This window comes from Sinocyclocheilus rhinocerous, unplaced genomic scaffold (assembly GCF_001515625.1).
Source record: "Sinocyclocheilus rhinocerous isolate Xijiao unplaced genomic scaffold, SAMN03320098_v1.1 scaffold3815, whole genome shotgun sequence".
Classification (NCBI taxonomy): domain Eukaryota; kingdom Metazoa; phylum Chordata; class Actinopteri; order Cypriniformes; family Cyprinidae; genus Sinocyclocheilus; species Sinocyclocheilus rhinocerous.
In genome coordinates, this window is record NW_015624828.1 from 17,645 (window position 1) to 29,945 (window position 12,301).

A 12,301-nucleotide genomic window follows, 5' to 3' on the forward strand; every position below is an offset into this window, starting at 1 on the left:
CTGCCTTTAACATTTACATTCATTTTTGTCCAAAGCAACTGCATACAAAGTTTACGTTTTATCAGTTCCTGCATTCTCAAATCTAACTTATCAAATCCATACTCTACCGTTTGAGTTCAACACAGCTCAATACCTGTCCTGAGCTGCGTTTCCCAAAAGCATCGTAAACCTAAGTTGATCGTAGCTCCATTGGTAACAATGGTGTTAGGTCAAACTTAGGCTTATGATCCTTTTGGGAAACGCAGCCCTGTTCTTAAATACAACAGAAGCTCATTCCAGAGTCTAGAAAAAGCTCTATAACCTTTACTTTTCAGGTGCAATTGAGGAACCATCAGACTCAGCTGATCATTTGAGCGAAGAGATCTCAAAAGTTAAATCAGACTAATTAAATCAGACTCTGGTGCTAGGCCATGGAGAGCTAAAACATGTGCATACGGCAAATACTTTGTTGTACTGTTTAGACACTTTTAAAGTTTTTTAAAAGTCTTATGTTTTACAAGACAGTTCCTGAAGCTACCAGTTTGATACAGAATCCAGTAGGCTAAATAAGAAAACCGCATTTCTGCACTCTTAAAATAAAGGTTTCTAGATGCTTTTCACAGCAATTCTACAAGATTTCTTTTTGGTTCCCCAAAGAACCTTTCAGTGAAGAGTTCTTAAATAAGAACCATTTTTTAAATTAGTGTTAATATTTTAATAACCTGAAGAACCTTTTTTTCCACTATAAAGAACCTTTTGTGCATTGGAAAGTTTCAATGGATGTTAAAAGTTATTCACGGAACCATAAATGCCAATAAATTACTTTGGTTTTTAAGAGTGTCCAACTGAAAGTTCTCAGTTCACATTAGGCCTGGACCGGTGTGGTGATGGTGAAGAAAACAAAGCTCTCAAAATTGTTGGTGCTTCCTCAGAACGTTGAACTGGCAGCTGCAATTTCTCATTGTGTTCGGCAAACGGTCCATCAAGTGAAAAAGTCACTTTTATCAAGGTGGTTCGCCGCAGAGAGGAAGACGGGCGTGCGCACTGAACTGTCTGGTCTCGCTCTCTGAGGACGGGAAGAAGAAAAAAACCGACGCCACGCGCGCTTTCTTCAGTGCAGACAGCGGCGGCTCGAGCGCCTCGGAGGAACTCAGAGGATGCTTGATGCGCGAGACTTAGGCCAGCCACGTAGCGATGGCTTGTAAACAAGAACAGCGGTGGGCTCGGACAGTCTAGAAGCAAACCAGAGCGATTTGTGATAGTTCGTCCGCGCGTGCATGCGACTGCACGCTGTTCGCGAAAACTCCGTCGAGGAATAGTTTATCTGAAGCAAGTCGTTTCTTTTTTAGATTTGTGTTTTATCGGATCGCTACACAACTTGAGGTGGACGGTATGAGGGAGAGGGCGCTCGTGTCTCGGGTGAGTAGTCTTCTGCTACAAGTTAATTTCTGCTTTTGCATTTATTCACAGCGATGACAGTTGTTCGCCGCATGCATAGAAACCATCCCTCGAACATCTGTCAAGGTATGATGCTGTCATTGTGGCAATCAATGCACTACACCACTTATTTTCACCGAGAACAGGAACCATCAAAAATTGTTATTGTTTTCTTGCCTAATGCTGCTTTGCATACGAATGCATTGAGAGTCTTCTGCAACTAACGTAACTGCGCGTAGACCGCGAGTGCATGGCTGTATGAATGAGAAAAAGGAGTATAAATCTGGGCGGTTTGGGGGTGTAAGGAGTGAAAGTCGGGGATGTTAGCTTGCTATGAGCCATAGGGTTAAATAGTCTTATTGTCGCTGCACGCGCTTTGCAAAGCAGGTCTATTAAAATCACCTCGATGGGGCTATTTGCAATCGCATTTAACAATTTTGCAAAAGCGGGTCCTGTCGTAGCTGGAGTCCATTGCTGGAGCTGTATGTACGTGCACTCGGGATGTTAGCTCTGCTAGCCGAACGGCCTGCACGCCTGCCGTCCCGACCAACCAATGTTTCCTTCTGTTTAACCCTTTCTTTGCGTCCCTTTCCCAAAAAAGTTACTCTTTGCCAGTGAGTTGCCGCACAACCTTTGCTGCTTTTCTAACTGTTCTGACCGTATATGCGGGCCCAATTGCGCTGTATACCAGTATTTATCCTCATTTTTTGGGTGGACGTGATGGAGTTTGGAGGTGTGTTGTGGATGCGCGCGCTAGGCCCTTCTCAAACTGCGGCGTTAGCTCGAGCTGCTAGCGCCGATTTTAAGAGTAGGGGGCGAAGGAATTTTGCAATTTGTTTTGTCTCTTTTTAAAAAATATTTTTTGGTCCCTTTCTTTTTAAACGTAGTCTGGAACTGCCTTGATGCATTTGTGTGCCTGACAAGCCAGAAAGCTATGATAAGCTCATTATTTTTGTGAGGTTTTCCCCTCTTCCCTTTTATCCAGTTCTCAAGCTGCTATGATGAAGTCTTACCAACTTAATGGGCAAAGAGATTTTCTCCAGAGCTTGTGTAATTCAAAATGTCCTATGACACCCACAAATCAAGGTGTTTCAGAAACATGAATCTGTGTTTATCTGAAGAAGCATTTAAGTTAAGAAATATCACGTGTTTAACCAGATTTGTCCACCTTGTTTTTTACCTTAACTTTTTTTCTGCTAAACATTTGAATGATTCTGTCTTCATAACTATCATTGACACTGCAATGTGTATCATGGGAATATACATTTTATTCATGGCCCATCTGCTACTAAAATTAAATGTTTAAAGATAAAGATATAAATTGCACGGATCCTCTCTTAAATTGAAAGTTTTTGTATATGTGGTCTTGCAGGGACGGGGTTTAAGCAGACTAAATGATTGAAAAAAAGTCCTGTGTACAGACTTTTAAAATAAATAAAACATGCATTTAAAACATGCATTTAGGTAAGAGATAGGGCTAATTTTCATTACTTTCATGCTTAAAGATGTCACTAATTTGCACCCGATTCTGACATCCTTTCTATGCTCTCCCTGGGCCATTCATCATCTGCTGTAGAGTGACCTGTATTAAAGGCCTTCTGTTGGTGGGTTAGTTTAAGATCATCTGAAAAGAATAAAGTGACTCAGCTTGCTTGTGTTTAATACAGTTGCATAACAGCACTCAAAGAACCCAACGGCCCTTTCTGAGTGAAAGTCAGATTGTGGATTCACAGGACTGTCATGGGTGACCTCTCTTGATTGAATAATTAGTCAGATTATCAGTGGTCTGCCACTATTCGAATTCAGTATAAGGCCGACAGGTCAGAGAAGTTGGAGACGGGGAAAGTTGAAAAGCAAAAAAAAAAAAACTTTTTTTTTTGCAAAAGTGCATTTTTAGTTGTTAGCTGTTGGAAATTTTGCTTTCAATCATTTAAAACCTACATAAATCAATCCTGAAGTCATTGGCTGTAGCTTCTAGAAGACATTTCCTGAGCACTAAAGCCACCTTAAGATCACAGCATGAAAGCTTATTTGTGACCCTGGACCACAAAACCAGTCTTACTGTAAGTCGCTGGGGTATATTTGTAGCAATAGCCAAAAATACATTGCATGGGTCAAAATTATCGATTTTTCTTTTATGGTCTGCAATATCAATTGAAGAAATTAAAGTGGTTTTGGTTATTGAATGAGTAAAATATTTTTTGCTATTGATTGGACGAGGTGAGATGGGGGGGATTATGGGGTCACATTCTTGTTCCTCAGTCCTTGGAGCAGTCACAGTTGATCAGGATATATAAGATGAAGATGAGTAAAAGATGAGTAATTTTATTGATTGTAGAGATTTTGATTGTGTGATTGTCACCCACATCAAAGTAGCTTGCTTATTATGTGTGAGGAAACCCGGGATTAGTCACCATTATCATCCACTGACTTGCTCATGATGATGAGAGGAGCGGCCTGAGGCATTGCGAAACTTCAGTTGCACTTGTCGGTCTTCCTGAAACAAGAAAAATTAATTCATTGATATTGTCTTCACACTCAATTGCCCTCTCCTTTTCTTCTTTTGTATTGCACCAGATCATGCATACTCTAGACTTGTAAGTGGCTGCAGACATAGACAGATGTGTAGATGCAAACACATGCATCTTGCATTCTTGTGTAAATAAGTAGAGCTTTTTTCCTCCATTTCCTCCTCAGATGTGTTGTAGACGCTGTGTTGCAGCACCCGGAGGAGCGTGAGAATCTCCGTTTCTGGCGTCCTTCTGATGGGTGCACTCAATTCAAGAGTCAAAGCTATTTTAACTAGCTTTTCGCAGATCTTTAGCAAAGAATTAGGCTTTGCAATCTGTTTAATATTAATGCAGAGCATTGTTTGGTATTTAAAAGTGACGATTTCGATCTGATTTAAAACACAAAACAGAATTTACACAGAGTGGAAAGTGTGCCGGGGCCAGTCTTTTAAATATATGTACAGTAATATGTGTTATATATGCCGGCTACTTTCCTATGACTCCAACGCATACGCTCTGAGATGTGACCCCTTATGCACCCATCATGTGGTCACATACACTGCGCTCTCCAATTCTCAGAAAGTTTCAAAGCGCACAGGAAGAAAGGTGGAGGTGTGTGTGTATGGCTGTATCTCTGTGGGTATGTGTTTGTGTGCATGTATAATTGTATATGTGTGGGCGTTTGTTTACGTGTATAGGGTTTTATTTGTGTAGGTAGTTTTATGCGTGTATGTGTGGCCGCTTCGGCGATGTATATACTGTTGCTGTAGGAGAGCTGCAAGATTTGGGCAAATGACGTCACCCTCAATAGTTAACATGCAAGGTTTTAAATGCAGCTGAATAGTCTTCAGCTCGATTTTTCGAGGTTGTGCTCCATTGTGTTACTGTAAACAAAACACAAGCAGGAATCATACACTGCTATTCTGAATCCAAAGCTGAAGACATTGATACCTGAGTCATTTGCTGCATGAATTGAGATGAAGACTACAAAATAATACAATAATCCTACACAAACCTATTTTTGTACTTCTGTCTGCAAAAACAAGCATTCACCTGATTCATGAAGAAACAACTCCTATAAACTGGTTCTTTTACAGTCATGATGTAGTGGAAGTAGCGACAGATCTTTTCCACATTGTGACATACATCCAAGTGAAAAAGATTGTCGAAAATGAATAAAATACAGGACAGGAACTTGGTTCTATGTATCAGTTGTTGATTGGATGGAGGTAGATCTGAATGTGAGCTTGTAATTGATTGTAAGTAAGGAGGTGGTGGTGTTTAATCAGACAAAATGACTGGAGAAGTCCGACATACTTCACCAGAGAGAAATTTCACTGGAAATTTGAGTTATGACATTTTGATTAAAGGTCAAAACAGAGTTTAAAAAAGGAAACATGCATGGATGAATTGTTCACCATAAGATCAACAACATGCATTTAAAAAATAAATGGGGTGAATTTACTTTTCAAGCCAATGTCAGTTATTCATCAAAAAGACTCACCAGTTCATAAGTTATTGATTTGAATTAGGCCAGTTGAATCCATTTATTAGATTTATTATCAGTGTTTTGTTTTAATAAATGAATATGGTGATATGGGCCTTAAAGGGACAGTTCAACTCACCTTCATGTTGTTCAAACCTGTGTGACTGTTCTGTTTTTTTCTTCTGTGGCACATAAAAAAGTTATTAAAAAAAAAAATAAAAAAAATTTCAGTACAATGAAAATCAACAGCATTTGACATTATGTGTTTAATTTTATGTACAAAAATAGTTTCAACCATTTTAACACCGGTTTAGCATGACATGAAGTTGATTAACCCTTTAAACCTGAGGTGTCCCGCCACCCGCACGAAAAAATTCAAAATCAAATTACTAAGCAACCCCAGAATGGAATAACACAAAATATGTATCATTTTAAAGCTTAGAATCGCAGCTTTTTAGTGATAATTATTTTGATCAACTCTTAACGAGCGCTGAGAAGTCCCTCTAAACCGAATTGTACCGCGGATGGGACGCCCCCCCCCCTCTCCGCGACAATATTACTAATCATATTTTTAAAATCACTGCCTTGATCAACAAAAAAAATGGATATCATTCGAAAGCTCAGAGTCTGATCTTTACAATGCATGTAGCCACTTTTCGATTAACTCCAAAGTAGTGCCGAGTTATTTGCTGATAAATGACACCAAAAAAAATTTCATAATTTACAAAATGTTTTTTGTGCCATGTACTCTAATATTTCAGAAACATCATACATCTCAGATAGTCATATGTCATATGTCATTTGAAAGGTCTCATCGAGTAGAATAAAACAAGTATAATTTTTGGGGGCTTTGACTAAACTTGAGTGAGGCATTACTTCAAATTCAAAACAACAATTTCGAAACTGTAAAGGGCTAAGAGAAAGGCTACCTTGGTTCCAAATGCTGTAACTTTTGATTACCCCATGATATATCACCACAAAATGTAATTCACATACAGCACACATGTTGGGGAACATCACCAAAACATAATTTTTCTTCTACCTTATTTCTTCCATGAGATATTGAATGTCAAATAAGAATGATATGAAAAATTTCCCTTGACCACACTAATTTTTCTTACATTTTATCACCTGTTTCTCAGCATGAGAATATTCAAATGCAAAGATTTTTTTTCCCATAAAAAAATATAGAAAAATTTCTATCAGACGATACCTACCTTTTGACTCTCCTTGCTACGTTCTTGGAGTTATGAGTCATTATTTTTGTGTATGGCACTCAGAAAACAACAGGTTTTTAAAATTCCTTCAGGGAGTCAAGAGCTAAACAAAAAGGCCTGTTTTGTTACAAAATACTGTAACTTTTGGATACTTTATGCTATCACCACAAAATTACAGATACAGCTAACACGCTGGGGAACATCATCAAAAAAGAATTTCCCTCCTACCGTATTTCTGTCCTGAGATATTGAATGTCAAATAAGACGGATCACTCAAATTTTTCTTACTTTTTTATCAGCTATTTCTCAGCAGGAGAATGTCAAAATGAAAATTTTTTTCCCATTGAAAATAAAGAAAGTTTTCTATCAAACGATACCAACCTTTTGACTCTCCTTGCTATATAGTCTTCGAGTTATGAGTCATTATTTTTGTGTATGTCACTCAGAAAAAACATCAACTTCAGTGAGGCAAAAATGCCCTCAGGGCTTAAAGGGTTAATTGATGACAGAATTTTATTTTTTTTCCTGAACTATCACTTTAATGTATTGTAAAGTAGGCTTATCTGTCCTAAAGGTGACTCAAAGGGAAACTATATGTTAAAATGTTATGCCCTTTCTTTCTGACTTCACATTTCTGTTTTACCTGGCCTAACTGTTTCTTTTTTCGCTTTTCATCGTTCAAACGCTGCTTCCCCAGACACATGATAGTCATGAGCTTTCAAACATTGCATACATTCACTGTATATATGCGTACGCTGTGTCAAGACACCTTTTCCTGCTGCCGCGGGAATGAATGAACTCACTTTCTTTTCTAGATGTTCGCAAACACCTTGATGAGCCAAAAGGGTTTGTGATCTTTCTCAATCCAAAATTGAACATTTGCATCTGTGCAGCTCTCAGGTCTCCGATAGTTTATCAGAAGCATTTTGCAAAAAAAAAAACATCTCAAGTGAAATTCTTTGATAAATTGTAGGTATACTCTCCCACCATGGCTTAAAGAGGTGGGTTAATGTGAGTCACGCTGTTGGTCTCTTCACAGAAGTGGCATGCATCACTCTGACTAGACAGTAATTATCTTGGTAGTCACAAGGCTTTAGATTTTATCATGTAATGCATGTTGTGCACAGTCAATGCTTTACAATGTAGGTTCTGCATATTTCACAGAAACATTTGTTCAACTCGCGCAGATGATGACTGGCACACATATACTTTTAACAGAACAGAGATGTTAACAGAGAGCCAGGAAGTCAAGGTTGAGGCCGTTAAGAGTCGAGCGCAAAAACAGAGCTATTTTTCCTGTCTGTGGCTGCCGTTTACTTTTTGTTTAGGTGGTGTTGTTTTTGATCGTGATGAGTCAGCATGTAATGTGGGGTCTTGTCAAGTTTTGATTTTGGTGAATTAACAGGGTCACTCTGATATCTGATTTCTTGGTCTATTGGCACAAATTGGCATATAATAGAGCCATTGATTAGGGAAGATCATTCCTTGAGTGCACACACTCCGTCCCCACACCCGTTTCAAATTACTCGCACTGAAACTTGTGGTCTCGTTTTGGTTCATGAGTGTGTAACTGTCTGAATTTTCAGTTGAATCAGTCCCTCTGTTGAGTGAATGCCTGACAGATCAAGGACAAATGGCTCAAACAGTTAGCTAGTTGAATGAATGTAATTATTTTTTGTTCATTTGTCTTGTTTCTTGTTTTTCATTTGTTCACATGTTTTATTTAATTATTGGCGGAAGAAATATTTATTTATATATATTTTTATAATCATATGTTTATAAATTGATAATTTGTATAAATATGTATATAAAATTGAATATAGGGGTTTGTTCAAATCACTAGCAACTATTACTATATTTGGTTGTTGCTTGGTTCCTCTTAAGTCCGCCTTGTATTTTTTAATAATTAAGAATATTGTTATTTTATGCAGTAATAACATATTTCTGTCCTAAAATATTCACTTTCATGTGCCCTCGTTATGCACTACTGCACCAGAAAGAGAGGCATAACAATGCTCATGTGTGCTAGAAGTATTTGTCTAACTGTTGGATTGCAATATGGGACTGGAATTTGAAGTGCACAATAATCGCAGTTAAACATTCATGATCAGATCAAATAATCACTACAGGCCTACTTGGCAAATAAGCAACACCCCAGCAATCACATAGCAACACTGGTGCTGGCAACTTCAGCACGGGTGAGTGACTTGTTGTGACATGTTGCAGTAATGAAGTGTGCGAGATTACCCCATATTTGTCAATATTAAAAAAAATATGTACAGAATATGAAAATATGTGAGGGTTTCTTCCCCATTGTGTCAGTGTGTTTTCTGTACTTAACTTCTTGTGGTTTAATTTTGAGCTGCTCACACACACACTTACGCTGAGAAACGAAACGCTTGCGGTTTGGTGTGTGTAACTGATTAGTAGTGAGATTCTAGATGTCTACACCTTAACCAGGTTGCAGTTTCATTTCTTTCTTTTTCTCTCATTTTCTTGCTTTCTCTCTCTCTCTCTCACACACACACACACACACACACACACACATACATACATATACATATACATAAAAAGGATGTATGGCACCTGATTTGAAGACCAGAAGGTTTTACCAGGTAACAGTCATTGCGATGACTACAGTTTCAGAGGTGTTGTTATACTTGTTATAAAGCACTATTGTACTTATTCTTGAATATCTGTGTTTGATGACACACTGCTCTTGTTTCAGTGGTAGTTGTGGTTCATTTACCCGCTTTGATGTACTGAATTAAATGTGACATCTTAGTTGACACCTGATATAATTGCTTTCAATTGTCTTTCATTCCTTTCGCAACCTTTCACGTTGTTTCTTGCTCTCTTTCAGGTAGCACCTGGCTGCAGGCTGCTGATTCGGAGCAGCTGGTAATGACTGCGAGATCTAAGCGCTGAGTTCAACGGTGCGGAGACGCCGTCACATCACTGACAGAGAGGCTTTGTGGCTGAATCAGCAGAGATTGCAGATGAGATGCCGTTATTGTCTTTCCAAGTGATACCGAGATGCTGTTGAGAGACTGAAGTTTGGATCTAAGGTCAAGGCGAGTTTCATTTGGAGCGGGATGAAATATGTGCGAGTAGTTGCAAAGTGAGACGGATTTCATGTGAGTACTTTGAGGTGAAACATTTTAAGAGTACATGAGTTGGGGAAAGGTTTGCTGTGCTTGTTTTTAGGGCTGTACAATTTGGAGACAAAAAATTATAATAATATATCAACATGACCATTAAAAAATCATAATAACAATATTGCACTGGATCATGAGCTGCTTGTGTGTAAAAGAAGTGCTGCGCTTGACTCTGAAATACGCATACATTCATTCAGTTAAATTACAGCCTTTTGAAATTTGATAATCACTAAGCCATATCGTGACTTGGGTTTTATTTTGAGTTATCATGCAGCCCTAAATTATTCGTCTTATTCATTTTCTTTATCTTCCTGTCTCACTTTTCTCGTTTCCTTTCTTTCTCTTTCATGTGCTTGTGAAAGTAATGGAGGCTCGGTTTGGGCTAGGCTAAAGCGTCTCTCCTCATCTCTCCTCCTTTACGCTCTCTTGCCCTCCTCTCATTCATTTCGAGAGGAGGGGTACATTGCCTTCTGTATCGCCCTTGACAGGAAACAGTGGTTATTCTCAAACATAAAGAAGGAAACACTCCAATTTAACTGAGCGATCGGCTGCCGATGAAGTCCTGCCAGACACTGAAGGAGGAGGTGTCCGGCCCAGAGACGATGTCTCAAGAGGAGGAGCAAATGACTCAATCCTCCCAAACATACTTCCACAACACCTCTACTCCTGATGCCGAGCTGTCGGCAAAGCTGTACAAGCAAGAAGCTGCGGCCAAACCGTACTCGGTGGTCATTGACAACACGATGGCTACGAGACCTGAGTTGCAGATGCCCTCAGACCTAAATCCCCATTCTGCCCCGACTCAACCGTTTTACCGGGAAGGGGCCGGAGCAGCTGCGACAAAGAGCGGAAATGGAGGGATGTCGGAAGATTCTGAAGCCGAAGAGGAAGCTGGGGCGGAGGACGAATTCAAACGAGGACAGATCATCGTAGAAGTCAACCTCAATAACCAGACCCTGCACGTGTCCAAAGGAGATGACGGAGCCAATGCAAACACTGCAGGAGACGACAAGAGCAATAGTGAGGAGGAGGAAGAAGAAGATGAGGAGGAAGAGGATGACGAGGAGGAGGAGGAAGAAGAAGATGACAGTGTTGAAGATGACTACAGTGCTGAGGAGGATCTGGATGAGGAGGAAGAGGAAAACAACAGTCGGCGAACAAGAGCGCAGCGGGCGCACAGGGGTCGAGCGGCTGCCTCACCACGGCGAAAGTGTCGCCGCGTAACCGCATCATCAACTGGGAGCGTAACCAAAGCAACCACCGGCGTTACAACCAGGGGGCGGAGGAAGAATGCAGAGTTCCCACCCCAAAAGCGTAGACCTGCCAAGATGGCCAAAAGCTCCGCCTCCTCCACCTCAGGAGCGACAGTCGCTGGAGGAGGAGGAGCCAAGGGTGAGGGTGAGGAGAAAGAGACGCTAGCGTGTGAAAAATGTCCACGTGTGTTCAATACCCGCTGGTACCTGGAGAAGCACATGAACGTGACACACAGACGCATGCAGATCTGCGAAAAGTGCGGGAAGAAGTTCGTGCTGGAGAGTGAACTGGCTCTGCACCAGCAGACGGACTGCGAGAAGAACATCCAGGTGAGAGGATCTTCCCAAACTTGTATCGAAAAGCCACAGCCTTAGGAAATTACGAGTATTGTTAATAGACATTAGTCCAAGCAGAGGCCTTATTTAATGGGACTCGATTGGAAATGAGATTGAAGTGGGTCCATGGTGCTGCTACAAGTTATTGCACCAATTTTTGTTTGATTTTTTTTGAAGGCTGACATTTCAGTGTTGTCATCCCACGAATAGAAGAGTCTTATCTCATCCACACACACACACACACACACACCGTGAACACACACCCGGAGCAGTGAGCAGCCATATCGCTGCGGCACCCGGGGCGCCGTTACAAGTTATTGCACCAATTTTTGTTTGATTTTTTTTGAAGGCTGACATTTCAGTGTTGTCATCCCACGAATAGAAGAGTCTTATCTCATCCACACACACACACACACACACACACCGTGAACACACACCCGGAGCAGTGAGCAGCCATATTGCTGCGGCACCCGGGGAGCAGTTGGGGGTTCGGTGCCTTGCTCAAGGGTCTCACTTCAGTCGTGGTATTGAAGGTGGAAGAGAGCGCTGGTCATTCACTCCCCCCACCTACAATCCCTGCTGGACCTGAGACTCGAACCCGCAATCTTCGGGTTACAAGTCCGACTCTCTAACCATTAGGCCATGAATACCCCATAATATTTTTGTTTTAATTAATGTTTCTGTACTATTTTTGGTCAAATAAATGTAGCCATGGTGAGCATAAGACTCTTCTTCTAAAAGCATTACCAACCCCAAACTTTTAAACGGTAGTGTATGTGCAACACAACAATATGATATTGAAGGGGTGGTTGACTGTTTTTTTTCTTTTCTAGGCTTGATTGTGTTTATGGGGTGCAGTCTAACATGTGTTAATGCTTCGTTTTTAAAAAAAAAACATTATTTTTCACATAATTTACCTTTATTC

The 12,301-nt window shown here is 40.3% G+C and overlaps 1 protein-coding gene across 2 annotated transcripts in view; it reads left to right on the forward strand.

Moving 5' to 3' along the window:
• The first annotated feature begins 829 nt into the window (after positions 1–829).
• Positions 830–12,301, forward strand: part of LOC107745758 (zinc finger protein 652-like) — a 21,715-nt gene continuing 10,243 nt past the window's right edge. The window contains exons 1-4 of one of the 2 annotated variants that reach the window (XM_016559728.1): positions 830–1,196; positions 1,450–1,503; positions 9,493–9,766; positions 10,150–11,370. In XM_016559728.1, the coding sequence (XP_016415214.1) occupies positions 10,342–11,370 (1,029 nt within the window). In that variant the 5' untranslated portion in view covers positions 830–1,196; positions 1,450–1,503; positions 9,493–9,766; positions 10,150–10,341. Of the gene's footprint in view, positions 1,399–1,449; positions 1,504–9,492; positions 9,767–10,149; positions 11,371–12,301 lie in introns of both variants that reach the window. The other variant, XM_016559719.1, reaches the window with a different exon arrangement.